This window comes from Protobothrops mucrosquamatus, unplaced genomic scaffold (assembly GCF_001527695.2).
Source record: "Protobothrops mucrosquamatus isolate PMUCROS unplaced genomic scaffold, P.Mucros_1.0 scaffold374, whole genome shotgun sequence".
Classification (NCBI taxonomy): Eukaryota; Metazoa; Chordata; class Lepidosauria; order Squamata; family Viperidae; genus Protobothrops; species Protobothrops mucrosquamatus.
The window spans coordinates 714,554-739,995 of NW_015386706.1; the positions used below are offsets into that span (position 1 = coordinate 714,554).

At 53.1% G+C, this 25,442-nt stretch overlaps 5 protein-coding genes across 5 annotated transcripts in view; 2 read left to right on the plus strand and 3 right to left on the minus strand.

Annotated features, from left to right (window-relative positions):
• TTC28 (tetratricopeptide repeat domain 28) overlaps positions 1 to 3,758 on the minus strand; it is a 29,216-nt gene extending 25,458 nt beyond the window's left edge. Inside the window, exons 1-2 of the mRNA XM_029284104.1 lie at positions 3,663 to 3,758; positions 1,509 to 1,787 (exon numbers count right to left, since the gene is read on the minus strand). Of these exons, the coding sequence (XP_029139937.1) occupies positions 1,509 to 1,787; positions 3,663 to 3,758 (375 nt within the window). The remainder of the gene's footprint in view (positions 1 to 1,508; positions 1,788 to 3,662) is intronic.
• A 328-nt stretch (positions 3,759 to 4,086) lies between these two features.
• On the minus strand, positions 4,087 to 11,519 carry CHEK2 (checkpoint kinase 2). The gene is made up of 14 exons (XM_015815773.1): positions 11,282 to 11,519; positions 10,977 to 11,101; positions 10,722 to 10,869; positions 9,859 to 9,949; positions 9,447 to 9,555; positions 8,706 to 8,762; positions 8,372 to 8,433; positions 7,791 to 7,890; positions 7,358 to 7,444; positions 7,044 to 7,207; positions 6,464 to 6,579; positions 5,355 to 5,440; positions 4,750 to 4,830; positions 4,087 to 4,197 (listed from the first exon to the last, which is right to left on the minus strand). Exons 1-14 carry the CDS (start codon positions 11,517 to 11,519, stop codon positions 4,105 to 4,107), a joined length of 1,557 nt encoding a protein of 518 aa, XP_015671259.1. The 3' UTR covers positions 4,087 to 4,104.
• On the plus strand, positions 11,518 to 12,770 carry HSCB (HscB mitochondrial iron-sulfur cluster cochaperone). The gene is made up of 6 exons (XM_015815774.1): positions 11,518 to 11,561; positions 11,674 to 11,770; positions 11,849 to 11,938; positions 12,015 to 12,159; positions 12,275 to 12,322; positions 12,530 to 12,770. Exons 1-6 carry the CDS (start codon positions 11,518 to 11,520, stop codon positions 12,619 to 12,621), a joined length of 516 nt encoding a protein of 171 aa, XP_015671260.1. The 3' UTR covers positions 12,622 to 12,770.
• Positions 12,771 to 13,543: 773 nt separating this feature from the next.
• LOC107287283 (solute carrier family 2, facilitated glucose transporter member 11) lies at positions 13,544 to 21,520 on the minus strand. Its single transcript, XM_015815775.1, has 12 exons — positions 21,464 to 21,520; positions 20,012 to 20,110; positions 18,511 to 18,671; positions 18,002 to 18,126; positions 17,682 to 17,811; positions 17,439 to 17,587; positions 16,914 to 17,101; positions 16,415 to 16,525; positions 16,222 to 16,323; positions 15,939 to 16,011; positions 15,190 to 15,317; positions 13,544 to 13,922 (listed from the first exon to the last, which is right to left on the minus strand). The coding sequence occupies exons 1-12, from the start codon at positions 21,518 to 21,520 to the stop codon at positions 13,722 to 13,724; spliced, it is 1,524 nt and encodes a 507-aa protein (XP_015671261.1). The 3' UTR covers positions 13,544 to 13,721.
• A 587-nt stretch (positions 21,521 to 22,107) lies between these two features.
• On the plus strand, positions 22,108 to 24,556 carry CCDC117 (coiled-coil domain containing 117). The gene is made up of 3 exons (XM_015815810.2): positions 22,108 to 22,199; positions 22,287 to 22,451; positions 22,623 to 24,556. The coding sequence occupies exons 1-3, from the start codon at positions 22,132 to 22,134 to the stop codon at positions 22,876 to 22,878; spliced, it is 489 nt and encodes a 162-aa protein (XP_015671296.1). The 5' UTR covers positions 22,108 to 22,131; the 3' UTR covers positions 22,879 to 24,556.
• Positions 24,557 to 25,442: the final 886 nt, after the last annotated feature.

Here is a 25,442-nt window from a genome sequence, read left to right on the forward strand (position 1 = left end):
GAAGGCATTTCCAAGGACTTGGTGGATGTGGTGGATGTGGTGACTGGGGGGGGGGAGGGGAGGGGAACCTGATGAGCCTCCGAGCAAGATACTTCCTGCCCTAGAGCCATCAGCGACAGAAGAGGGCTCCAAAGGTTAGGCAACAGGCAAAGATCTGAAGCAGCCAAAAAGTTCTCCTCCCTGCACACTCCAGTGGAAGGAGAGAAAGCGACAACAGAGTCCCAGCAGTGAACAAAGCCCCGCGCTTCCTCTGCTCTCCCCATGCTTCACGGCTGGCACACATTCACTCCAAATCTCCGGACTCCAGTGCTACTGAACTAGAGAGTTCCTGTGCAGCTGGTTTATCGCCTCCCCAAGGGACTAAGTAGTGGCAAAATATGGGACATTATAACGGTAACAGCAAAGCCCCCAAAAATTCTGCAGAGGAGGAAGCTACAGCTGGACATTTCTCCAGAAAACACCCCCTCCGTGTCCTAGTTGAAGACCCCTTTCCCATTTTGTTTTTGGCTATCTCAAGAGCCAGAGACTTACAGAAAATGGCTGTCTACACAGAACGGGATTCACGTCCCAGAGACCTCCTGGGGCTGCCCAACAAAGTACGCATGAGCTGAATCTTTGCACCCCTCCCTCCCTCCCACCCACCACCACAGCCATCTCTCTCTCTCTCTCTCTCTCTCTCTCTCTCTCTCTCTCTCTCTCAGAGCAATTTACAAGCATTCCTCCCCCTTCCTCAGCTGGCTGCTCTTCCACTTTGCAGGAGGGCGGTGCACTGAGTTGAAAACCCTGCATGTGCAAATCAACAAAATAACCGAGCCACGCAAGCCACAAAAAGTTGCCCAGGCAGAGGGACTCTCTTTCAAGCCACAATGGATTAAAGAGTCTACCATTCTCTGCTCCGCTCCTAATGGGCGGAGTGTAGCAAGGCTGCAATTAAGGGAAAGCAGGCACAATGGGGAAGCAGGAGTCTCGCTTTGCTTCCAGCTCCATGCGCAGTGCTTGCTAGGACAACACGCCTCCAGCTGGGAAGCCTCGCCTTGCCACAGCCTCTTTCTGGAGAGAGCAGGACAGCACGTTTTCTCAAAGGCCCCTGCCCAGAAACACACGGACACATACACAGAAACACATATGCTCTGGGGTGAGTTACAGCCACTCTGTGGGAGACCTTCAGGACAGTTCCGACAGGAGAGTTTGAGTGGAGGGGCAACATCTGGTCCCAGGAACTTCACTGAGATAAACCCAAAGGCCATTTGGGTACCCAGATGGTGAGACAGAAGCTGGATTGCTGTTGCTTTGGGAACCCGAGGGTGTCCACCTCAAGGTAAAGAAGGCAAGTCAGGCAGGGAGGCTGGGGGCGCAGATGGCTCTCCATGTGGTGCCAGCTGGGGCTGCTACGCCCCATCTTCCGGTCCCTGAACTTGGTAGGATGCTCCTGTCCCTCGAGGCACAGTTGTGGGACTCCCACCCTCCCACATGCCTCCATAGACACACCTCAGTGTGGACATTCCTACCTTCGGCCATTTGGGGTTCAGAAGCTGGGCCTTGATGGCATCCTCCAGAGCCCTGTCGTACTGCTGGATCTTCATATATGCCACGGAGCGATTGCTGTAGAGGATGCAGTTCTGGGGATCGACCCCCAAGGCTTCGCCATAGAGCAGGATGGCTCTGGGGTAGTCGCCTGCATGGCAAGCCTGGTTGCTCTGTCGCACCTTCTCCACAAACTCAGCCTTACTCAGGGTGGGCCCGCTGGAGCCTTTATCCTCAAGGCTTCTGGACCCGAACAGAGTCATCTGGCAAGGGGAAAGGGGCATTCGCTTAGAGGCTCTGCTACTGGCAAGCACACAGAAGCCACGGGGTGCACTGTGGTCAGCTTGCTGCCTCTGCCCTGAAGCAGAAGCTTGCCCCGTGGCTGGGGCAGACGTAAGTGTGCCCTCTCCCTTTTGGGACTCCCCTGGGGCCAATCTCTCCAAATGAGACACTCAGGGTCATTAGCTACCCACCCTCAAACACGGTCCTTGGGGCATCACTGCCTCATGCCACCAATAAAGAAGCTTATTTCTTGACACCCTAGTATTATGACATGGAGACCTGCAAGCTCAGATCCACCCCTTATTCTATCTCTGTAGGAAGATCTCCCCAGGGCAGTAAGAGAGCTGATCTCTCAGCCAGCTTACAAGGCCTGCAACCTACCCACCCCATGTGTAGGGTCCCTCTGGTCTTTCCCTCTGGTGTTCCCTGGATGAAGGGAAAGGTGTAATAAGGCTTTGTCCTCCTCCCTCTTTCCGCACAAGGGTGTCGGACAGAGGGAGCAGCAACTTCCTGAATCAAACTAGTAAAAGAATGAAGAGGGGAACCTACGTTCCCATAGGAGGAGAATGCAGCATGATTAATGAAAAGCTGAAATTGGTAGCCTTTGGGAGAACTCCCTCCAGTCAAATCCAATCTTTTGAGGAAGGACTTCAGTGTCACATACCAGACTGTTTGCTTCAGATAGATCAAAACCAAAGATCCAGGGAGCTTTGGCTAGCTAGTTATATGCAGGTGAGAAGGGAGTTCAGAAGAATTTCTTCCTTCCCCTTTGTTGAATTTTTAATCCAGGGAGATTACACAGACAAAAGTGGAGGGATTTCCTGCCCTTGGAGAGCGGTTCAAGACAAGCTGCTCTCCAGTCCAGAGCAGCAATAAAACAGACTATTTGAAGACCATTGCCCCAGCTGTGAAATGGCAACTCGATTTCACTCAGGGTTGAATAGGGCCATTTAGACGAGCAATTCAACTCTGCAAGGCTAACGGGCAACTGCCCTGGCTTCCCCCTGGCTCCCCCCTTCCCATCGCACCTTGGGAGAAAACAAGGTTTCCTCAACAAGTTCAGTATTGGGGCTCCCCACATATGAACGGACGCGGTTCTTCTGCTGAATTAGGAGGAAAGGAAGAGCAGACCTGTCGCGCAGGGGCTTCTGAGGCAACAAGCCCTCCAGGGACCAAGGTGGGCCTCCAAGCGACCTGGAGTCGGGCAGGGGGCAGATTCCGCAAGAGAGGCCGCTGAGGCCGCTCAGAAAACAGGCCCTGGCCGCCGCTCGGCAAGCGGGTGGGCGAGGGCGGCGCTGCTCCTGCAGCCAAAGGGGGCGGCTTAGGCCTTCCATAAACACACCGAGCGAGTGGGCGCCCCAGCGGGAGCGGGAGCGGGAGCGAGCACAGCGAATCGGGGGGGGGAGGCAAAGGGGCTGAGGGCAGCCCATCCCCCCCCCCGGAGCCCGGTGCCGTCGGCTCCAGGCAGCCCCGCCCGAGAAAGGCCGATCCGGGGTCTGGCCGAAGCGGCTGCATGGAGCGACTCTCCGCGCCCGCTCCGGGAGCCTCCTTGGCGGGGAAGCCTTTCCTCTTTCGGGCAGCTTCGCACCTGGCGCAAACCGGGCTCGCTGTGCAAACCAACCGGCCAAGCCAAGCCGACGAGGGGACGCCGCCGCCGGGAAGCGCCGCCAGACCCCGCGCCTCCCCCTCTCGCGGGCCTCCGGCTCCAGCTTCCACGCCGCCAGAAGGGGGGGCGCCGCCGCCCAGCAGCAGCAGCACAACCGCCGGTGCCCGCGGGCCGGATCTCGCGCGCCCTGGGCCGGCGGCCGAGCTTTCTTGCCCGAGCAGCCCCGGGCCGGTTCCGCGCCACGGCTCACCCGAGCGAGCGGCGGCGGCTCTCCCGCACCGGCTGCTTCTCCTCCGCCGCCGCCTCGCCGCCGCCGCGCCCTGCGACTCGCCTCCTGCCGCTGCATGGCCTTCAGCGCCGCCAGCCCCCGGCCGACCCCCGCGCCATTTTCGGGTCCGGCCGCCGCTTGGAGGGGGGAGCCGCCTTGCGCCGCGCAGGATGGCCAGGCAGGACTCGCCCCCGCCCCGCCCCCTCCGAACTCCTGGCGGAGTTTCCCCAAGTTGAAGGGAGCCCTCCCAGCTCGGCTGCTGGGGAAGGGGCGGTCCGCGGTGCCAGCCCCCGCCCGAGCCGGGGCCCGGAGGGCTCAGCCGGTCGCTTGGCCGAGCCACGCAGCCGAGGAAAGCAAGCGAGGCGCAGCTGGTTCTCAAGTTTTATTACAGTAGTTTAAAAGGGGGGGGGGCTTGAGGCAGCCATCAAGGCCCCGGCTGCACTTTCTGCCTCTTGGAAGGTTCGGACCTCTCGCCGCCGCCACAGTCGTCCTCGCCTCTTTTTCTGCTGGGGGGCGCCTGGAAAGGGGGGGAAGCCTGTCACCTCTTGCTGAGCGAGCCCCCCCCCTTCTGCTGGCGGAATGCTGGGGCAAACCCCACCTCCCAAAACAAGGGCTGTGGCCAGATTAGGGAGGGCCCGAAAAATGCCCAAGAACCACTGCCCCAGAGTGACCAGGTTCTTCAGCAGACACCGGCTCACATTCTCCTTTGTTCCGGCTCTGCATGTGGTGTTATGGCTGGTGATGACCAGGACAGTTAGCGCCTTGTGGGATCGGAGACTGATCCAAAGGGGATGATGAGTCCCCATCCCAGCCAAGCTGAGACCCCAAAAGGTCTTCAGATGTTCAAACAGAACGTGTGGGACAGAACAAAGCCTGCACTGGGCCTCACGTCCCCCAACCTTGAGCATAACAGAAGCCCCCCCCCCCCCCAGCACTGGAACTGGCACCTTTTAGCCCCAGGCTCAATGCACCAGACAGGGACATGCTGTTATTTGGCAAGCCAGACGTAAAATCATGGAGCTGCTTGGTCCCTTCTTCAAGAACAAAAGCAAAGGCAAGGAGTACATACCAAAGTCAGAGGCTCAGGCTTAACTCTCACGTCCTGTGTTTGAGCAAGTATCTGTTGAAAAGTATGCCTCATAGGTTCATCCTACGAGGAACACACATGAGCACAGCTTTAAGGGAAGCCCCGAGACCGTCTCGGCGTGCACAGTGGCCAAGGAAGAATGCTGAGTGGCTGGGCAGAGGGGGCAGAACCCGCAGGGGAAGTGGCATGAGTCTAAGCACTGGGAGGAGGGTACGATCCTGCCTCAGGAAATAAACACCGCCAGCCCTATGCAGCATTTTCCTTCATTGCCTTGTTCTTTGCACGCACGCCTACGAAGCAACCACAGGAGTCCCTTTCTGGTTGAGCGGTGTCCTACAGAGCACAGCACAGAGAAACAGCCACGGAAGGAAGCCCGACTCTTGCTTGGCTTCCCAGATTTGCCTCATGGCCACCTCTCGTCACTTTTTGGGCCGGAATTTGACAAACAGGACTCAAGCACACCCCCTGCCTCATTCCTCTTCCTGCAGAACCACCCCATTCCTCCTCGCCCTCCAGTCTCCCCTTGAAAAAATTCCTCAGCAACCAGGCAGGAGCCTCACAGAGGGGCAAGCCATCTTGGTCCCTACCTGCAGCCAGGGGTGCTCCAAGGCCTCTTCTATTTTCAAGCGCCTGGTGGGGTCCACAACTAGCAACCTCTGAACCAGGTCAAAAGCTGCACCAAGGAAACATCAGGCTGTGAAGGGAAGGAAGCTCCACCTTCCTTTGGGGCATAAATGCTACCGATAGAGGCTTTCCTAGCCCTGGGGCATCTCTACACCGCCACCCTCTCTCCTGCTGGAACTGCGGCAGCAACTGAGAACTTAATCCCCTTGCCCAAACAATGCCACCTATCAGAGCCTAGGAAGCCTGTCTTGCCCTCTGGAATAGCAGCTCTGCAGAGGTCTGTCCGGCTCCAGCCCTGGTGGAAGTCTTTGAAGGGTTGGCTGTGCTCCCAGGCCACGGGGTGGAGCTTTCGGACTTGTATGTGTGGTTCTTCTTCTGGATGCACACTTTCTGTTTTATCTTTATTATTTGCCTTAAAGGTGTAAACTGTCCAGAGTCATTTAGCCTCTAAATTGCATAGATAAATAACCACACCCGTGAGCAACCTTCTGTTAACATGAGCCCCAAAAGGGAGAGAAAGGAGCAGGGATCCCCATCAGCTGAGACAGCAACACCTTTACTTCCTTTCCTCACCTTCCTGTTCCATCTTTAAATGGAAGTCCTCTCCCACCCTCTCTCTAGCTGTGGAAATGAAACTAAACCTGGTGAAGAAACCGTCTTTTATCCTGGAGTGTCTCCCACTCCCCAAAGCCACTGGCAGGGCGAACAGGCTACAGAAGGTGCACTCTGGCTCTGCCTTTGCCAGTCTCCTTCCGCTTCGGCTCCCCAGCGCCTCCGCCTAAGAGGAGACTTCCCCATCTTGTTCCCTCCTCAAGGCCACGGACGGTCGTAATTGAGGGTAACGTCTAAACTTCCCAGCCAGCTCTCCTGGGTGCCTGGGTGCCTCCACGGGGCCCTTCCTTGGAGGTTCATTCAGGATGGGATTCCAAGGCGGCAGACTTTTGGGCAAGTTAAAAAACTAAGACAACGGCATGCCGACTGGCTGGTGCCCCAAAAGCAGTTAATCCACTCTCTCCCCACATGCACCCCTCCCCCCCGTGTCCTCCCAGTTCCTTGGGAAGCGCTGCCGTACCATCTTTGGAAACCTCCTTCCATACTTCTTCAACGTAATAGTAGTCTCCGCTGGTGATCTGCTCTGTCAGAGACAGCCGGGCACTTTGCTTGGAGAAAGGCGGGTAGCTAGAGAGGCTGAGCAAAAGGAGGAACAGAAACGCTTTAGTCCCTGTTACAACAGGGGGACAGCTGCAGCTCACGCCTCCCTGCTAGTACTTCCCAAAGCCGCCTTTGGCCAGGTTTTGCACCTCTGTTGTCACATGAAATATGACAGCTGTAGTGTAAATCCTAAAATAAGTGCATTGCTTTTAAAAATACAACCTTTCCCAAACAGGTCTTAAAATCCCAGCACTCCCCAAACTGTGGCCCTCAGCCCCAATCAGAATGTTCAGTATGATCTCTCTCCAGCACGGCTAAGTTCCACATTAGGTTGCAATGCCAAAGAGACCTGTACTTTGGCCTGGGGCTGCAATCCCAGGGTGGGTGTTATCCAGACATTACTCCAATCTCAGCGAGTTTACACCAAGGTACAGCATTAGTTCTTGTAAAGAACAGGATGTGAAGCTGAGTATTTTACCAGCAATACTAAACTGTTTTACCACATAAAGAGAATCACTCCAAGACTCCAGCAGTCCACAGACCGTCCATATCCAGCTGTTCCAGCAAAATGTAGAATCTCTGGAGCAAGATAGTCAGGAGTGCCACATAATGTTTGCATAAGAGAAGTTTCTCCAACAATCTTGGATTGCCCAAAATCTGTAATCTTGTACAAGGAAAGTTGAGAACAGTTCAAAACTTGAAATAAAACTTTTCCTTGTGCCTCTTCAGTCTCATCAGAAATGTACATCTTACTTTGCCCTCTTACTCAATATAAAAGGAATTTGCATACAGGGGAAGGCAGTTCCTCACTTACCTTGACAAGGCAGTTCTCTTCCCTAGATGATAAAAGCACATTCTCCAGTTTCAAATCCCGATGAATTATGCCATGTTTGTGAAGGTACTTTGCAGAATACCAAAAAGGGGAAAAATCATGGAATAAATGGACTTACAAAAAGACGCAAGACAGGAGTCTAGTAGCCCCTTTTCAAACTAACATGGTTTATTTTTAAGGTATAAACTTCGGTGCTCTGCTGATTACTATTCACAGCTCTGTTTAACTTCTGCCTGAGCTCAAAGTCATAAAGTGCATTTTGACAGGCTCCCCAGGTATTAACCCCCTCCCCCAATTTCTTCTTGATGTGATGCACAGCATAAGCCCACCTCTAACAGCAAGCCCAGCAGATGCCAATAGAAAATACTGCAGCTGAGTCGCCAGCCAAACTCCCAGTTCATGTTGTCACAATTACCTGCACAGCCAACAACATCTGGTAAAAATAAAGTTTGCAAGTTCTTTCACTCAGCCGTGCTGGTCGCTGAACCTTGTCAAACAGTTCCCCACCTTCCATCCTGAACAGATTAGAGGGAAAGTTACCGGCTTTGTTTTCTTCCTAGGAAGCACATGTCAAGGTAACACAGAGAGAGACCCAGTGCCAACTAGGAAAGGCCAGCTCTTCAGGTTGAAATGAGAAGTGGGGTTCTTTGTAAATGACCCCAACTGACTCCACTAATTTCCTGGCTTGCTGGACCTCATAGTTGTTTGAGCCACAAGCATTTGCGATCAAGGGATAGTTCATCAGACACCTCATCTGGACCTCCAAAACCAGGTGCCAAGATAAGCCTTGAAGCAGCAGCTGGACATAAGACGGGGATGGGCTTTATTTCCTAGAGTTCAATGGGCCTTGAAATACTATTCAATTTTTTTTATAGATACATTTTATTTCCTTCACCCTAACCAGCTCATCTTCTAAATATTGCTGGTTTCTGGGAATACCAGATGCTCATTTGAATTGCAATGAGTCACAGACAGAAACCCAGAACCACAACTTACAATTCCAACACAATGTAAAAGTCTTTTCCTTCAAAGAAATCTATTATCTTGATTAGGCAGGGCTACAGAGAAAAAGAAAGACAATATTCAGAAGTGACTCTTATGGAAAGTGTTTGAAACAGCAATTTTGTTTTGCTTTTAAAAAGAAGGATTGTGAATCCATTCATACAGATACGAGTCACCTGATTAAGTATGCTTTAAATAAAAGAATGACAGAGTCTTTTTAAAACAAATAATTTTGTCCAGAAACCTTACCAGTGACTTAATTCCAATCAAAAGAGAAGAGGAGCAAACCCAAGACAGAATATGCTATTCACTTTGAAGTGTTACTCACGTGGTTGATCCTCTTCAAGATCCCCACTTCTGTCTCAATGTTAAAGGGCTTGTCCTGCTGTTAAACAATGGAGCATCAAAATATAAAGTCACCCCTGCAGCTTGAACTCATCCCCTTAAATGGAAGCAATTTTCAAAACAGGACAGTGATAAGAGTGGCTGCTGTAATGAAGCAAAAACCAGAGGAAAAATAAACAAAAACATATTTGCTCAACTGCAAATTAAGTTGAAAAGGGAGACAGCAGCTCTTGGAGAAAAGATCTTTGCCTTAAAAAGTGGGAACAGAAGCTGGTAAATGAAGCTTATTTGTGCAGCAAAGCTGTTAGCTTTTTCTATAGGGCTGTACCCATCGAGTGGCTGAACTGGGGAGGGGTCAGCAGTGGGGCATTTTAAGAGCTTTGTAGAAAATGTATGCACTTGGATGAAATTTAAGTCCCTTGGTCTTACAAAGGGGTTCCCTCAAGGTGGAGGGTGAGAGATTTGAGCAAGCTAATAGGCCAATCAACATCTGCTTCCTGCATCAACCTCTAGTGAAAAACACACACAGAGTAAAGGCATTGAGGCTACATGGAGTCCACAAACAGCCAGCCAGATAATGCACAAACATGTTGCATCAATATGCTAAAATCAGGGAAGCAAATGCTGTAAGATTTTCAGTCATTTAAAAGGATGCTTTCCTCTCTTCAAAAGGTTCCTTTCTGGCTAGGATTAGGGTACAAAGAAACAAAATGGAAAGACTTACCATTTCTGGCAAAACATCAGTCATAAACTTTGATTTCTTTATGATTTTTATGGCAACTTTCCTATGGGTGTCCCTTTCAAAGGCCAGCTTCACCTCTCCACAGGCCCCACTAACAGAAATAGAAGAAATTGCTGCTGTAAGGGAGACCCCGGTGCCTAGCAATCTTGTTCTTACTCTCCTCCCACAGTGGGCCCAGGGGAGCCTGGGGGGGGGGAGGCAGGCCCACAGAGACCAGGGGGCTGCTCCCGAGCTTAGCTCTCTGGCCTCATCTGGTTCTAATACGATCCATTCTGCCCAGACAGCGTGAGAGCAGCTGAAGCCGATGCAGAAAGATGGATTTAAAATCTTCCAACTGAGGGAGACCCATGCTGAAACCAACCTGCCCTCCAAGAAAGGGATGCCTCCCACCAACCTGCCCAGTGTCTTTGAGACGATGTATTTCTTCTGCATTTCCTTGGGGTATTCCAGCTGATGCCCGGCTTCCAGGTCAGAGAACACAAACACTGGGAAGGCAGCAGAGAGGGCACTCCTGTTACAAATGGCATGAAGCCCCTTGCACAACCCAGCCATTGCCATGCCACATTGCAAGCATGGTTGAACATGGACAACGACTAAAGGGCAAGACTACTTCAGGGGCCCAAGAAAATCAGCAAATGCAAAAATATTCAAGGAAAATTGTGGCCATTTGGAAGGAGCATTTACCCCCAAATTTCTAACCGTAGGTCTACTTCATACACTCACCCCTTTTCCTTAAAGCTAGTGGGGGATCACAAACATTATGGGAAGCCTTGAGTATCTTGTCAGAACTACCTCCTGCTCTGCCTAGACAGGCATTTTTAAGTGTAGTTGGCAGGGCTTGTGTGGGTGGGAGGAGCAGAGCAAAGTTGTAACTCCCTGGTGCCCAGGGATCCAGCCCCAGACACTCAAGACTGCATGCCCTGTGCTGCATCCCCTGGGGGGAGAAATGGGAAGAGCCAGGGGGTGATCTTACAGAGGCCCTGCTTCAGTCGCTTCTGATGGCAGGGTAGGGCTTGGCATGCTCCCTGCAGGATTCCAGCACGGGGTGCCCGTGGCATGCATTTCTGTTTAAGTTGCATCTTTTGTGGGCACAGCGGGGACATGTGAGGCGTGCCAGGTGGGTGAAAGAGCATTTCTGAGTTTGCTATGGCTCTGCTGCCCCAGAGAACAAATGTTGAAAGGGGTGTGTGTGGCTGTCTCCAAAGTAGGTTTTCTGTGCCTCCTGCTGTTTGGGCATGCCAAGCAAGCTCTGCCTACCTTTGTTGTGAGGCAGAGACAGGGCAATTTTGGCCACGTGGGCCAGAGGAATCTTCCTGCCCTTGCCCACCACACGGTCATTGACAAAGGTCCCGTTGGCACTTTGGTCTTCCAGGTAAGTCACAAAGCAGCCCGGAGGTCCCGGTTCCTTGGCAGAAGAGCAAACTTCGCTCAGCTCCCCTCGACCGGAGGGAGGGCAGAGGACCCACGCCCAAAGGGGCCGCCCCCCAGGCCTCCGCTCCCTCCGGGGCTTACTCTGAAGATGCGGAAATGCCTCTTGCTGTACTGCCGGTAGGCTTCGCTCCTGGCCAGATCCAGCCTGGAAAAGCTGTAGTCGCAGCCGGGGTCGCGGCCAAACCAGTACTCGTTCTTCAGGCAGACTGAGCGGGAAGAGGAGCGGCTCCGGTCAGCCCGGGCAGGACCGGCCCACCAGGCGGCTCGCGCAAGTCAAGCGGTCCACCCCACGGCCGCAGCCGCGTCCCCGGCCGACCGCTCCCGCCCAGGCCGCGCTCGGGACCCTTCCCCGCAGCCGCGCCCAAGCCCCCGGGCCGGCTACGCACCGCAGTCGGGAAAGCCCCGGGCCAGGCCGAAGAGGTGTCCCCACGGCCGGGGCGCCTCCTCCGCCGCCTCCGCCGCCTCTTCCTCCTGGTCCTCGGGGATGGCGGGCAGGTCGTGCGCGGGGAGGGTGTCCAGGGAGCTGAGCGTGCCCGAGGAGGAGCTGCCCGAGGAGCCCGACGGCTGCTGGCTCGGCTGCGTCCCGCCCCCCCGCGGCGGCGACGGCGGCTCTCGGAGGGACATGGGGCCGCGGCGCCGGGACACCTTCCGCGCCTCCCGCCCTGCGCCTGCGCCTGCGCGGGGCGGGGCGCCTGCCTGCCTGCCTGCCTGCCTGCCNGGGGGGGGGGCGGCGGAGGGAGGCAGCGCGGCGCCGCTTGACGCTCCCTCCTCCCCGCAGCCCGCGCGGCTTCGCCCTGGACCTGGCCCGGCTCCGGCAGCGCTTCCTGGCCCTGCAGCGCTCGCTGCACCCGGACCGCTTCAGCCGCCGACCGCAGGTGGGAGCCGGTAGGAGGAGCCCCGCTGGGGCTGGGCTGGAAGACCCCAGGGCCCTTGACCCCCTCCGTGCCTTGCAGGCCGAGCGCGGCTTCTCGGAGCAGCACGCCGCCCTGATCAACCTGGCTTATTGCACCCTCCGCCGCCCGCTCAGCCGCGGCCTTTACCTGGTAAGACGGCGGGAAGGGGCGGCGGGCTCGGGGGCGGCGGGGTCCACCCTGAACCGCGCCCTCTGCTCCTTCCCAGCTGGAGCTGCACGGAGTCGAGTTGGCGGCGGGCAGCGATGCGGAGGCCGAGCCCGGCTTCCTCGCCGAGGTCTTGGAGCTGAACGAGCAGTTGGCGGCCGCGGACTCGGAAGCGAGCCTGGCTGCGCTGGAGCGCCTCCTGGCAGGTCGGTGGGAGCCTCTGCGGCCTCGGGGGTCGGGAGGGGAGGCCCCTCTGAGCTTCCTTGCGAGGCGGCCGAAGGCTGCGTGGTTTCCTCCTCCTCCTCCTCTTTTCTCTTCCAGCCAAGCAAGAGGCTCTGTTGCAGGAGGTGAGCGGGGCTTTCGAGCAAGGTAGGAGGCCAGGTGGGTGGTCGGGCTACGGGCAGAGCATCCAGCTCACCCACTCTTGTCCTTCCATACAGCCATGCAAGCTCCTTCACAGCCATTTCTCCTGGCTTCCTTCCCAGAGTTTCCCCCTCACTTTCCAGCGTAGGCGTCCCTGGTGGTTTTGGCAGTCCTGTGACCTTTTTAAGGCTTGTTCTGGTCTTGTAATTGCAGGTGACCTTCCCAAGGCCAAAAGACTCTTGAGCAAAATGAAATACTTTGCGAACCTTGAGGAGAAGGTGAAGGAAAAGAAAGCCCCTTCGTGATCGGGCAACCCAGGATGCCCTTTGGCTTGTCCCTTTTCGGAGATTGAGGGGAGGGGGCAGGTAGCAGCCTTCTCCTGTCTCTGCTTGTGCGCCAGAAAGAGAAGCTGCCTGTGACGGAGCCCACAAATCAAAATAAAGGCGCTCTGGGTATCCATTTCGGTTTCTGTGTATGAAAGGTGCTTGGTCAAGATGGTGCCTACTTGTTGCGTCTCTTGGCAGAAGTTGGCCCACCGTGCACGGAGAGACTTTTTACTGCCCTGCAGGATAGTAGGCATTAGAGCAGGGAAGCAAGGGCTGTTTGCCCCACCCTTATACCCTGCAGCCGGGAGTCTAGGGCACGCTGGGGTGGGTTCACAGAGGTCGCCAGGACTGAAAGGGCACAGGGTCTCCTGCCCAAAGCTGTTCAGGAAAGTTTCTCAAGTGGTCACACCTACCATTTGAATGACCAAGTCCTGAAGCCGCACCAGGGCTGAAGACTGGCTTCGCTCAAGGATCGTGGCGTAAACCTACAAGCAAGAGGTGGGGTCCCCTCCTACTGACACTAGGGTTCTCACAACTCTGTTAATTTTTCCATGCTGTGCATATTTTATAAGCCTCTTATTTTCTTCATGATTTTCTAATTAAAGTGCTGTGAGCTTTTATTCTGCCCAGAGAACTACCCAAAAGAGCTTCCCATATTATGAATAATATGTATGGCGTCTTATTACCCATATATGTCAAGAACTCTCCCTCAATTTTCTCTCCATCTGCCCCTGTTTCTAGCATGTCTGTACCGCGTACAAGAAGCCTAATTGGTGAATTATGTTTTGGAGACCAGCTGCCCTCTCGGCCCTGCCAATTTTACTCTCAGTGGCTCTTCTTGCACTCTTCCCCTTGACTAGCACGGCTCAGCTATGTTCTAAATGTGAAGACAGGAGCCAGATGAAAAGCAGCCCTTTATTAAGCAGGCCCTGCTCTCTGGAAGGCGGGGATATGCTCAATGCACAGACCCAGGGACTGCCTGGGTAGCTGGTGGGCTCAGAAAGGTGCAGCTCCTCTTGGCCCAGCCACCTGAGAGCCTCTTGGGGTGGCGTCTTGATTGCCCAACTCCAGAACAGCTCTTAAACCTCTGGGCAAAGCTGCTGTCTCTCGCATGATTCTTCGTACGGGTCTTTGGCTCTCCTGAAGTTGAGCTTGTGAAATTCTCTCTTAATTTCTAGAAAGGTTTTGTTCTTTGTCTCAGGAATAATACAGAAAATGAAAGTGGCCATTGCGCTGCATTCTAGCAAAAACACAATGAAGCAGTACTGCTTTAGTCCTTTCTGGAAAAATGAAAAAATGAAATGTGAGTGACCACAAAAAGCTGCAATGACTCTGTTTTACCCATATACCCTCTGGGCAAGTTGGACTAGTGTTAACTGTAGTCCTTGGCTACAGCCAGCCAAGCCTCCTGTCCTGGTCCAAGGTATCATTTCAAGCTGTATAGAGGCATCCCAGTAGGGGTGGGGGGGAGTGTCACTGAAGACACCTAAGGCAGCATGCACTCCCATTTCTAGACTTAGCAGTAGTAGTTCACAAATTCGTTTTCATTAACATGCTTGTCAAACTTCTATACTGAAATTAAGAACGGCTTCTAACATTGTTAGAGCAGAAGGGAGGCTGGTAAACACTTGGCTCTCCCAAAACCAAAACCTTTCTGATCAAAGAGATGCCCTCAGATGGCACAATTTCCACCAAAGCCTTTTTCAGGCCTCCTGTCAGCTGCCGCCTTGTTGCGCTTGCTTGCGCTTTGCTGCTATACAGGGACAGACTGCCATGAACTGTGGGGAGGGGGAACGCTTGGGGACACTAAAGTTAAGTAGTGTATCTTCTTAAGACACTGTTTCCAGGTTACCACCCAGCTGGAAGGAGGGGCCCACATACCAAAGTACGTAAACTACACTTGGACTTAGGAAAACATCTTGCCTGAACCGCACTGGTTGCCCTGGGGTAGGCAACGAGAGACAGTTAAAGGAGGGGAAAGTAGAACTTGGGGATTTTGTTGCAAAATTTTCAGTTCTGGCTTTACACTTGATCTCTTATGATCTATATCTTTCCCAACAAGTGGAGCCAAGGATCGTTTCTATTTAGAGGTTTAAGTTGTGCAGGTCCAATACCTCCCTTGAAAGAGATGAGGGCCGAAGCAGATCCTTTTTCCCAAGTGTCAAGCTACAATTCACTTAATGCCTGACTTTGCAAAGTGAATGATCATAGGCTGAATAATATTTAAACTTAGACCATCTCTTGATGATCAAAAATCTAAAATCATCTCCACAAAGTATAGAATTGTGGAGCAGGAAGTGACCTTGGAGGTCTTCTAGCCTAACCCTCTGCCCAAGACTGGGGTCCTTATACCAATGGGCTATTGTGTCACACTCTTCCTTTTACACCCTGGAGTCCTTTCCTTTGAAGGTATGCAGAGGGAGTGTTTTGATCACGGCAACTCCTCACCCCTGGGAAGCTTCAGCTGGGGATGAAGTCAATCACAAGTGATCAAAATAGCCCAAAGCACAAGGCTGGAAGCAGGGTCCCATGAAACAACCAACCTACCACAACAAAGGGGAAGAGCATGCCAACAGTGAAGAAGCTCAGCCAGCTCACTGATCCTGCAATGGTGTAAGCGGCAGGGCGGGAGGACTGCATGAACAATTCGGTCGTCAAAATGTTTGTCACGCCACCTGAAGGAAGGGGCCCTTGTTAACGTAGAAGGAACGGACAAGGCAAATTATGCAAGAAGCACATTGCAGAGGACGCAGGCCAGTTCAACCTTCTGGCAGATGTGGTGGAACATAAAGCAGAAATAGAGAACAGATTCTGAGTTTCGGGGGAAGTTGACTTCAAGTCCATGCAGAACGATGCAGATAGATGGATGGATAGCTCTTTTTTACTCCAGAGCAGAGCAAAGAACTTTAGTAGCTGCCATCTTGGGCTCCTTGTCAGAAAGCAAGTTTTGAATGGAGGTGTCTGAAGACACCTTGTGTAAATCCATCTGGCCAGCAAACGCCTTGGGAGGTCATTCCCTACCCACCTCTGAACTCCTTAGGCAAGCATGCAAAGCAAATCTTTATTACAGTCGTAGACTAGCATAGATGGATGCATGCAGTACTTCCAGTCTTGGTGATTCTAAGACTACATAAGACAGATGTGTTATCCAGGCTGAAAAAACACCAAACACTCCCCCCCCCATCCCCTTCCAAACATGTCTTCCTTAAGGTAGGTCACCTCAGCCTCTACAGTCCACTGCCAGGCCCTGCAGGCTGGCATGTGTGGATTTCACTGCAATCATAAAAGAGGGATACCTGGTCCAAGGCCAAAGCTCAAGATGAAGGCAAATACACAAGCCATGCTCAGGTATGGTGCCCATACGTGCACCTGAGGAGAAAGCATAAGATGGCAGGTTACGTATTTCCTTTCCCAAGTAGTGGAAAGAGTCGGTGGATGGTGTTGCTAGGGCTGTGCTATGCAGGTAGTAGGTAATGCTCAGCATTTACAGCCACTGCGGCAAAAGGTCCTGCGTGCGGGTGCAATGAGCAGTGGGCAAGCTCACCCTCTTAGCTGGAAATGAGGAGGTTTCCCAATTACCTGGAGGTTCAGGGAGATGGTCAGGACGAAGCACCAAAGCACCATAAGGCAGTAGCCTCCCAGGATCAAAGCTCTCCTCCCCAAGGATTCCACTAGCAAACCCTGCAGCAGGAGAAGAGTAAAGCCACTTGCTCGCTCAGGGAGAAAAGAACCTCTTTGTGGTCCCACAGGAAGCCTGAATTCTACTACTTACACAGGTGAGGGCAGTGAGGCATTCACACATCCCTGTACCTAAAGTTACATAGGGGATCTTCTCAGGGGGAATCCCTGTTTCTGCAAAGACGTAATTGGCATAAAAGTAAATCTGAGAGAAAGTAGGAAAAAAAACTCAATGAGGAAGGGAAGACACTGCAAGAGGATACCCATTTTGCTTGCCAACAACTGTGAGGACACGAAACAGCATCGGATTGCAGCTCGCAAAAAAACCCCGTTGTGACTAATCTGCATGGCCTCAGCTCTGCCTCTGAATCTTGCTGCCGGTGCTCAGGAAGAGACCCAGCCCCCACACCTGCTACGGGCCCTCAGTTACCTTGGCCAGAGGCGCTTGGAGGGCCGCAGCTGCAAGGAAGAGCCAAGCACCCAACTGGGGGCGTGGGCAATTCCCCTCCTGCTCTTGGTTCCAAGCGGTCAGGGAATCTGCCTGCGGCAGGAGGTGGGTGGAGGCTCCTGCCAAGGGGTGTCTTGGCACTCACTGCGTTGATCCCACTGAGCTGCTGGCCCATGGCCAGACAGATGACTGCAATCAGCTGCCAGCGGATGCTACGGTCAGCAAAGAGCTCCCAGGGCTTCTTCGCCTTCTCTCCTCCGAGGGCAAAGTTCTCTCTCTGGATGTCCTCTAGCTCCTTCTGGTAGTGCAGAGGGCTGTGGAAGCGCTTCAGTGCTGGGAGGAAAATGGGGTTCAGGCCCGCCTGAGACCATTTGGCAGGTCCAGCAGGAGGCGAAGTGACTGGCCCACCTCTGACCGGGTTCACCCTTAATGGCCGCCACTCTCCTTTCCTGGCTGTGGCTCTACTGAGGGGGATGTGGATGGATTTGCCCAGAGCTCTCCCACCCGTAGACAAGGGCAAGATTTGAGAGCATTTCTTTCTGGCTAAAACCCCAGTGAGCAGAAGGAGCTGCTGGCTTGGAGCCGCTCCCTGGCCTGAGAGGATATGCCCAGTTCCTCCTGGGAGGTTCAGGAAGCACGGCTGCCAAAGAGCTGCCACAGCCCACTCTACCTTTGACGCATTGGCCCTCGTCCCCTCGGTCCAGTAATGTGAAACGGGGACTCTCTGGAAACCAGGGAAGGCTCAGGAGTTGGATGATGGCAGGCAGGCAACAGCTGGAGAGCAGGAAGGGCCACCATTCCTCTCCCCCCAGCAGCTCCCTGTGGGAAGCAGCACAAAGGCAGCTCTTCAGGCCCCTAGGCAGCCAGCTGTCCCCCACGCTGGGGCCCCCGTGACCCAGAATTCGACACTCACCTTAGACCCATCACTTGCCCGGTCAAAATACCTCCTGTCAGGAAGATGGAACTGCCCATTGCCACGGCCCCTCGGAGGTGTCTGGGGGCAGCTTCACCTATATAGAGAGGCTGCACACAGAGTCCAATGCCTGAAAACAGAAGAGGGTCTCGGGAGCAGGTTTTCTCCCATACATTTCCGAAAGGACCTGAAGGAAAGCGGCGCTGTCCCCCATGAACTGCACACCTGGTGCAGGTCGGTCTCTCGCAGGAAGCACCTGATTCATTAACCATGGATGGACCTTGGTTGCAGTTTTCCAGAGACAAAATCCAATGCTTTACCTGTATTCATTCCAATCAGAAATCTCCCAACAATCAGCAATTCAAAGAGTCCCGTTGGGAAGCTGGCGCCCATCAAGGTAGCAGCAAAGAAGGCAAGGAGGTTATTCATCAGCAGAGCTCCTTTCCTGCCAAAGGAGGAGGGAGTCAGAAAAATTGAGCTGCTGAAGAAGGGAACTGAGGAGACCCCGGAGCAGGTCTTGGCGCATGAGGGCTGTGAGAAGATCAGTCGGACAGCAGGAGAAGTGGGTGGCGACTCGGGGTTTCCAAACAGGAAACATTTCCTCCCTGCAGAGGCTGGTGCATGGCTACTGTTTGCTCAGGCTCCCCTCCCCTCCAGCCACAGCATGCAAGCCATCCCTGCAGTGCCTCTTCCCTCCCATCACAGGGACTGCCAAGTCAGGCCAGGCCCTGGCTCACTGACAAAGACAAAGGACAGACAGGGCCTGTCCACTTCCTTCAACTCTTTGGAGGAGGAAAGGAAGCACGCCTCTAGGAACGATTACGCTCACCTGCCCAGCCAACCAGCCAGGACGCTCCCAAGGTGAGCCCCAAAGAACCCGCCTAGGGAAAAAATGGAAGCAATGGTGGACCAGAGAAGAGTCAGCATGTTGGAACTCAGCTTGGTCTGGTAACGGCTCTGCCAGGTGTCATTGAGGAACTTATGGATGTGCTGAAAACCCAAAGGGAGAATAATGTGGAGGATGGTTAATGGTGGTGCTGCCTACTCCCCATCGCCAGTATGGGGCAGCATTTCAGCTTCCTCAGGTAAGAGTCTTTGGCAGAGGCTGCCGGGGGACACACATCCCCTCAACCAGAAGCAGATCAGCCAGAAACTCTCTTGCCAGAAAAAAGCTAAATTAGTTGCTAGGAATCCGCCTCTTCACTTCCTTCCCCATCTTGGAGACCTAACCCTCTGACATGCCCCACATGCTGGCTGGGAAATTCTGGGAGTTGGAGTCCCCACATTCTATAATGGCCAAGGTTGAGAAACACTGGGCTAGAGATGGCTGCAAGCACACATTCAGGGAACAGTCAGCTGCCACTAAAGGATTCAGCACGCCATGCGCCCGGTGGGTAGAGAATGGCCATGGACTGCTCCACCTCCTCCAGGGGTCCTGTCTGCAGAGGTCCTCTTTCAGAGGAAATTACTCATCCCTATTCCTGCATTTTCTGGGCTTCCTAGATGCGTCTCACAGAAAGAGCCCTAAGGCAGCCTCCGGAGTTCAATGCTGTTTTGTGAATTATCTGTTTATTAGCCACCTATCTGAAATGGCACAGGGTCTCCTGCTTGAGCAGAGGGTTGGACAAGAAGACTTCCAAGGTCCCTTCCAGCTGTATTCTGATTGATCTGAACTGAATCTCAGCCTCTCAGTCTCCATCTCAGTGTGACCTTTGCATACGCATGTGTTTAGCACATGCTATTGCTCCTCCACAGTTATTTTTTTTTAATTGTCTTAGGAAGCATAAAACACTGCATTAAATCAATCTTGCACAGTTTAATTAGTGAGAGAATCAGCTGAGGCAGGAAGAGTCAGCTGCCTTGGCACCAGACCCGTTTGGCTTTGTTGCCAGCACACACGGAAGAACTACCAGCCTGCTCTGATCTTTACTCCAGGGAGGCTTCTCAAACAGTGCTGGGGCTGGGGGAGTAGGTGTTACTCCAGGAAAGGATGGCATCCCATGGCTTGCATTTCTCCCCCAAAATGGCTAGATGAACCAGGATGGGATACCACAGCAACTGGCGGTGCAATTGCTCCACCAGTGATGCCCACACAGTATTCTTGACAATGTGGCAGATATTTGCGCCCAGGCCTTCTGGGACAATATGTCTCAGCAACAAATGTCACATTTTCAGCCCAGCTGGACGTGGAGCCTTTTTCAAATAAATCATGGACTATTGGAAGTCTATGCTGGTTCATGCACCCTTCCACCCTGCTTCCTCTGAATCGGGAAAGTGTGAACAGAAGAATCTACAGCAGAGCAGCCACAAACAGCCCTTGGAGGTCTTACCTGAGTGGGGGCACTGATGAGAGAAACGTTGTATCCATACTGAAAGGTCCCTCCAATGCCAGCTGCACACACGGTGCCAAGGAGGGTCCAGGATGGAAGCTACAGAAAGAGGAAGTCCCAAATTTTTAAAAATCTGAGCCATTGTTTTCCCCAGCCTAGGAAGACGCATCATGAGAAGGAAATCACAGCCTGTGGGTGGACCATCAGTAACAGCCTCAGATCTGAGATAGGAAGTAGAAAGCCAATAAGTAACTTTTTGATACATTATTAACTGCTAAATAACAAATAAGAGAAGTCAAAACATAACAAATAAACACAAGTGGAAGAAGATTATGCTGTTATTTCTTCTCACGCTCTTTGCAGTTATTCTTTCCCTACTCAGCAGCAATCTTCACACTCCTTCCCATTGCAGCTCTCCTCCTGGATCAGTCTAGATTAAAAGTTGGACATTCACAACTCTCGCCTTTTCACATGTGTGGGAACCTTCTTTGGCTACTGGGAGAGTTCTTGGATGGCAGTCAGAGCAGGAGGTGGAGGCAACCTCCCTTTTACCAACCAGCTAGAATATTTTTCAAAGGATAAAAGCCCAGCTAAGAAGGTGGCAGTTAGGGCTATTCCCCCTTAGAAAATCCCAAAGCATCAGCTGCTCCGAAGAAACACACACACACACACAGAGAGAGAGAGAGAGAGAGAGAGAGAGAGAGGAGAGAGAGAGAGAGAGAGAGAGAGAGAGAGAGAGAGAGAGAGAGAGAGAGAAGAAATATACCTACGCTGGGAAAATGCCATACACTGACTTTTCTTTCCCTCGTTCAGATTGGAGAATCCGGGGGGGGGGGGTGTCACCCAGGAGAAGAAGACCAGGAGAGATCCCAGATAAAGGGAAGCATTTCTTCGCAAAGCACATGGCTACGCCGGGCTAACGCTGGTGCCAAATGGGATGGCATCTACCTAGGTCTCAAAGAGAAGCTCAGCACTTAGGCTGTCGGTGCCCAGCCAGTGATGAAGGTGCTGGTCTAGAAACCGGGAGACCGATCTTATCTTAGCCATGAAAGGCGGCTGGGTGATGTTGGGATAGTCCCTCTCTCTCAGCCCCAAACCACCTCACGGGGTTGTTGTGGCGGGGAAAAGAGGAGCGAGGAGTATTAGGTATGTTCAATGCCTTGAGTTACTTACAAAGTCAAAAGGCGAGCTAAAAATCAAATAAATGAAAGGACAGAGCGGGCACCTTTGACTGAATCCACCCCACCGCTCTCCAAAAAGCCCCCAGCCTCGGTTAGGTCTTGGCTGCCGGTCGCCCGAAACGCCAATGCTGCGGCCGCAGGACGGCTCCGATGCCGGAAAACCGGGCTGGAAGCTCCCGGCAACCCGCAGGCAAAGGAGAGGGAGGCTCTCCCAGCAACGGAGCTCCTCGGGCCGGTCGGAAAGCAAGTAAGCGGCGCGCCGGCTCCTCACCTGGCGCCCGGGACTCCGGCGGGCTCCGGCCCCGCTGATCAGCGGCTGCCGCTCCATGCTCGCCTCCGGGACTGCACGCGGCCAGCCCGGAGAGCAGCGCGCTTTATGCCGGCCCCCGCCCCCCGCCCCGCCTCTGCCGCCCGGCCCGCGCAGCGCCTACGATTCCCGGCAAGCCTCGCGCGCGCGTCCGTCACCTGCCGGCGTCTGCGGCGCGCCAGAGTCGCGTGCCCGAGCCCGCCCGGCGGCCTGGCGGCGGCGCCCCACACCAACCGCGAGCGGAGCGGCCGGCCCCGCCATGGCCTCCGGGCCGCTGCCCAGCGCCTTCCCGCCGCCGCCGCCGCCGCTGTCCCCGCGGCCCCGCGCCCGCCGCCTCGCCGCCCTGGGGCCGGCCAGGCCTCCCCTCGGCGCGCGGGCCTCGTCGGTCAGCCCGGCCGGAGCCCCGCCGCGCGCCTGGAGGAAGCACCGGATGGAGGAAGAGCCGGAGGGGTGAGCGGGGCCGGGCCCGAGGCAGGCAGGCAGGCCGGCCGGGTGTCCGCCGCGGCGCCGGGTGCCAGCCTGTTCGCTGTTTCCTCCCCAGGTGCCCCCCGGGCAAGAAGGCGGCGGGGGGGGCGGGGTGGCTGTGCTGCGCGGAGGCGACCCCCGGCCCGCCGGAAGCGCCCTGCGAGGAAATGGAACAGGTCGAGCCGGAGCAGCAGTGCGAGGCTGCCCGTCGGAGGCTGCAGGAGATCGAGGACAGGTGAGCCGCCCGCCCGCCCGCCCGCCGGCCGTAGAGGCCGCCCTCCACCCGCGCCCCTCTCACGGGGCTTCCTCCTTTCCCCGCCAGGATCACCGAGGAAGAGGAGGAGGAGGAGGAGGAGGAGGAGGAGGAGGAGGGACTTGCAGGCCGGCCCGAGGGCCACCTGCCCACCCTGGTCCTTTCCCCTACGCTGCAAACCGGACTGAAACAGGACTACGAAGGAATCTTGACCAAGAAAATAATTGAGTCCATGTACGTCTAGCAGTGGCTCCAGCAGGGAAGGGGGGAATTGAATCCCAGCCATCTTATCCAGCTGCCCCCTTGGGTGTGGCAGCACCCCTGCCCCAGAGGAGAGACCTGGAGCAGCGTGGGCAAGGGCTGCACTTCAGATTGATCTTGACCCTGGTGCTTTCTCTCCCTCAGGAGCCGTCCATCAATGGAGCTGGTGCTTTGGAAGCCTCTCCCTGAATTCCTCCCCGAAAAAGAAGGTTTGGCGTATATTAAGAGCTACAAGCCATTGGTCACAGAAAGACGCCTTGGAAAGCTAGCAGCCCTGGAAGCTGCCTTTCCCTCACAGACAGACAAATTCCTGACAGAGTCTCAGCCAGCAGAAATGCCCTTGGCCCAGTTTGGGGCGGTTGGATCTGGTGGGCCTGCGGAAGAAGAGATGGAGTTGTAGAAGAAGGGAAAGAAGCAAGCTGGGCAAGCAGAGACACTGCACAGATTGAAAGGTGCCATTCTATAGGAATCAGGGGCTTAGTTATAAATCTAGGATGTGGGGAAGGCACTTGGGGTTCCTGAAAATAAGCTGGCTGGTCCTTTGTGTGCACCTTGTCATCTTTTTACACAGTGAGATGCCAAACCTTATGTCCCATCCTTTATGCTCAGTAAGCCGTAAGCCTTGTTTTCTCGGAGCACCAGTATAGAGTCTGGGTCTTTTTGATTAAGAAACTTGATTGTTTGTGACAACTACAACATTCATTTCTGCTGCAGCCATTCAAAGTTCGAGCCGAGTAGGCAAACCGGAAGTTCCCCTGTTCTAGCTATTGGCAAGAAATGTCTATTCAGGCATGGGAATTACAGATCCTTCTTCACCAACTCCAGATTAGTTGGCGGCATTGACTTGCAGACTGTTGTATGAACAGAGCATGTGAACCGTTGATCCAGGAGTGGTTCACATTGGCAAAAGTCCTCTGTGCCCTGTGGTTCCTCCCTCAAGGATCTCACTGAGGGAAATAGATCATGGTTGTGGCAACCTAGCTGAGCACAGCTGTCGGTAGATAATGTGCCAGTTAAACATCAGACTGCCTAAGCTGTCAGATTATGCACTTTTTAGCTTCTTGTGTGTTCAAGGAGCCAATTGGCAGCTAGCGCTCTGAAATTCTTGCAGCGCCACTGTAAATGAAAATTATTGCAGGAATTTTTATGTATAGGAAATAGTTTTTCTAGGAAAAGCTCAAGCTTTACACACTGCCTGTGAGAAAACCAGGAAAGGCAACCTTGGTTGATTTTTTTTCCTTGTGAAGGAAGTAGCTTGTGCATCTTGGGTTCTGTTTTCAATTTTCTGCAGATTCTTTTTTGGTCCCAAAATGTATTGGCCTCCATAGCTAATAATCTTTTTTTTAACTTGACATTGGGCAGATCTCAGCAAATCTATTCTGATGTTTACAACTCAATTCTTTATATTGCTACTTTGTGAAGTTGCCTCTGCTTTTAAGTAACCTTTTCATTTAGCAAAAGCCTTTGTGCCTCTCTTCTGTTTGTTGATTAGCAGGCCCACGTCTCTCTAAAAACTTGTAATCTCAGTTAGGGAAGGAGCCAGACAGCCTTTCTATGTGCTGAGATCAGAAACCAGCACATGCCGGGTGCCAGGGAGAGCCAAGCAAGCATAGGATGGGAATTGGCTTTGCCTGTATCCTACAAAATCCAAGGAATCCGATTTTTTTTATCAGAGCTGTTTCAGGTTAATGTTGGTTAGATTTTGCTCTGCTGTAAGAAAGGATCAAAGGATGTCTGTTCCTTCAGCTGTACATAAAGTAACATTCCCCAATTGTTGGATTGGCCTTGAAATTACCCACTCTCACTCTCGGAGCAATTTAAAAAAAAACTGCTTTTCAAATATATACAAAAATGTAAATTTTTTGAGGGATAGATGGGCACCCATTTGTTGAACAAGAATTGCTTAAAGATGGAAATTCTGGGAGTGTTTTTGTTGGATAGTTAATATAGAAACCAGCAACACTGCATTGTGGTCTGCCATTGGGCCAAGTCACAATTTGTACGTCAATAAACTTTTTAAAAAAAAATTGTAAAAGGCTGTACATTGCTAACAAGTACTAAACATTTATCACTACTTTTACCTTGCTGTAATCATTTCAACTCAGTGCTTTACATAGTTGAACGCTATTAAGATTACTTTTGAGGCTGCAAAATCCCTTTGACCTCTGCTGGATCTGTGTTGACACACTGTAAGCTGCCAGGGTTTAGCCTTCTGTATCAGGGAATGTACCAGATGTCCCATTCTTGTAAACATTCAAGGTCAATCCACAATATTGTACCATTGGTGATAGAAGTATGTTGCCCTCAGGCTCTGGCTTACTGATTTGTTAGCTCATAGCACAGTACTAGTGGCAAAAGGCTCCTTGCAATGAACTGGTATGCTAAATTACTGTCAGATAATGATGGGCAGCAAGTCCTTGGCTGTTATACATGGCAATTGAGGCAAGCTCTCGCAAACAAGTAATACTAAGATCATTACATCATTCTGCCTGCACACCATGATGAGGAAGGGGCCTTGAAAGGGGAAGCTTGCCAGACACTTTCAGAAAGTCTGAGTGAATTGAGCATTTTACACAGCCTATAGCCAAGGAGTAGTTACACACAGGAAGACCTCTGTGGAAATCCCAAAATGATTTCAGCTAACTCTTCTCCACACCTATGCAGAGATAAATGCCACACAGCCCTCATGCAGGGATGACAGCTTTGCACTGTAGCCTTCTACTGCTCAGCTTGTGGAAACTTTAGCTGGGTGCTTCCTATGGTTCCCTGGTTCAAATGAGAAGTTTCCTCCCTGCATCCACAATGTTCGGTCAACCCAGGCCTGTTGCTAGCATTCCATCAGGGCAGAATTGAACCACTTCCCACTTTGTAAGGACATCCAAGTATGCAATTGGACAGCAAGAATTCAGAGAGAGACAACCCCTATATATATATCACTCCGGAGCTAGTAGTAGGAAGATAGGA

Bases quoted from the DNA above. Each gene is read 5' to 3' on its own strand.
- CCDC117 (XM_015815810.2), top strand. From the start codon at position 22,132: ATGGAACAGGTCGAGCCGGAGCAGCAGTGCGAGGCTGCCCGTCGGAGG. The intron at 22,200-22,286 runs GTGAGCCGCCCG...TTTCCCCGCCAG, and splicing joins CTGCAGGAGATCGAGGACAG to GATCACCGAGGAAGAGGAGG. The intron at 22,452-22,622 runs GTACGTCTAGCA...TCTCTCCCTCAG, and splicing joins AAGAAAATAATTGAGTCCAT to GAGCCGTCCATCAATGGAGC.
- HSCB (XM_015815774.1), top strand. From the start codon at position 11,518: ATGGGGCCGCGGCGCCGGGACACCTTCCGCGCCTCCCGCCCTGC. The intron at 11,939-12,014 runs GTAAGACGGCGG...GCTCCTTCCCAG, and splicing joins TCAGCCGCGGCCTTTACCTG to CTGGAGCTGCACGGAGTCGA. The intron at 12,160-12,274 runs GTCGGTGGGAGC...TTTCTCTTCCAG, and splicing joins GCTGGAGCGCCTCCTGGCAG to CCAAGCAAGAGGCTCTGTTG.
- CHEK2 (XM_015815773.1), bottom strand. From the start codon at position 11,519: ATGTCCCTCCGAGAGCCGCCGTCGCCGCCGCGGGGGGGCGGGACGCAG. The intron at 10,870-10,976 runs GTAAGCCCCGGA...TCTTCTGCCAAG, and splicing joins GGCATTTCCGCATCTTCAGA to GAACCGGGACCTCCGGGCTG. The intron at 4,198-4,749 runs GTATGTACTCCT...CCCCCTTTCCAG, and splicing joins AGCCTGAGCCTCTGACTTTG to GCGCCCCCCAGCAGAAAAAG.
- LOC107287283 (XM_015815775.1), bottom strand. From the start codon at position 21,520: ATGGAGCGGCAGCCGCTGATCAGCGGGGCCGGAGCCCGCCGGAGTCCC. The intron at 16,526-16,913 runs GTGAGTGCCAAG...ACTTTCTCTCAG, and splicing joins AGCTCAGTGGGATCAACGCA to ATTTACTTTTATGCCAATTA. The intron at 16,012-16,221 runs GTAATTGGGAAA...CTTTCTCCTCAG, and splicing joins CCATCTCCCTGAACCTCCAG to GTGCACGTATGGGCACCATA.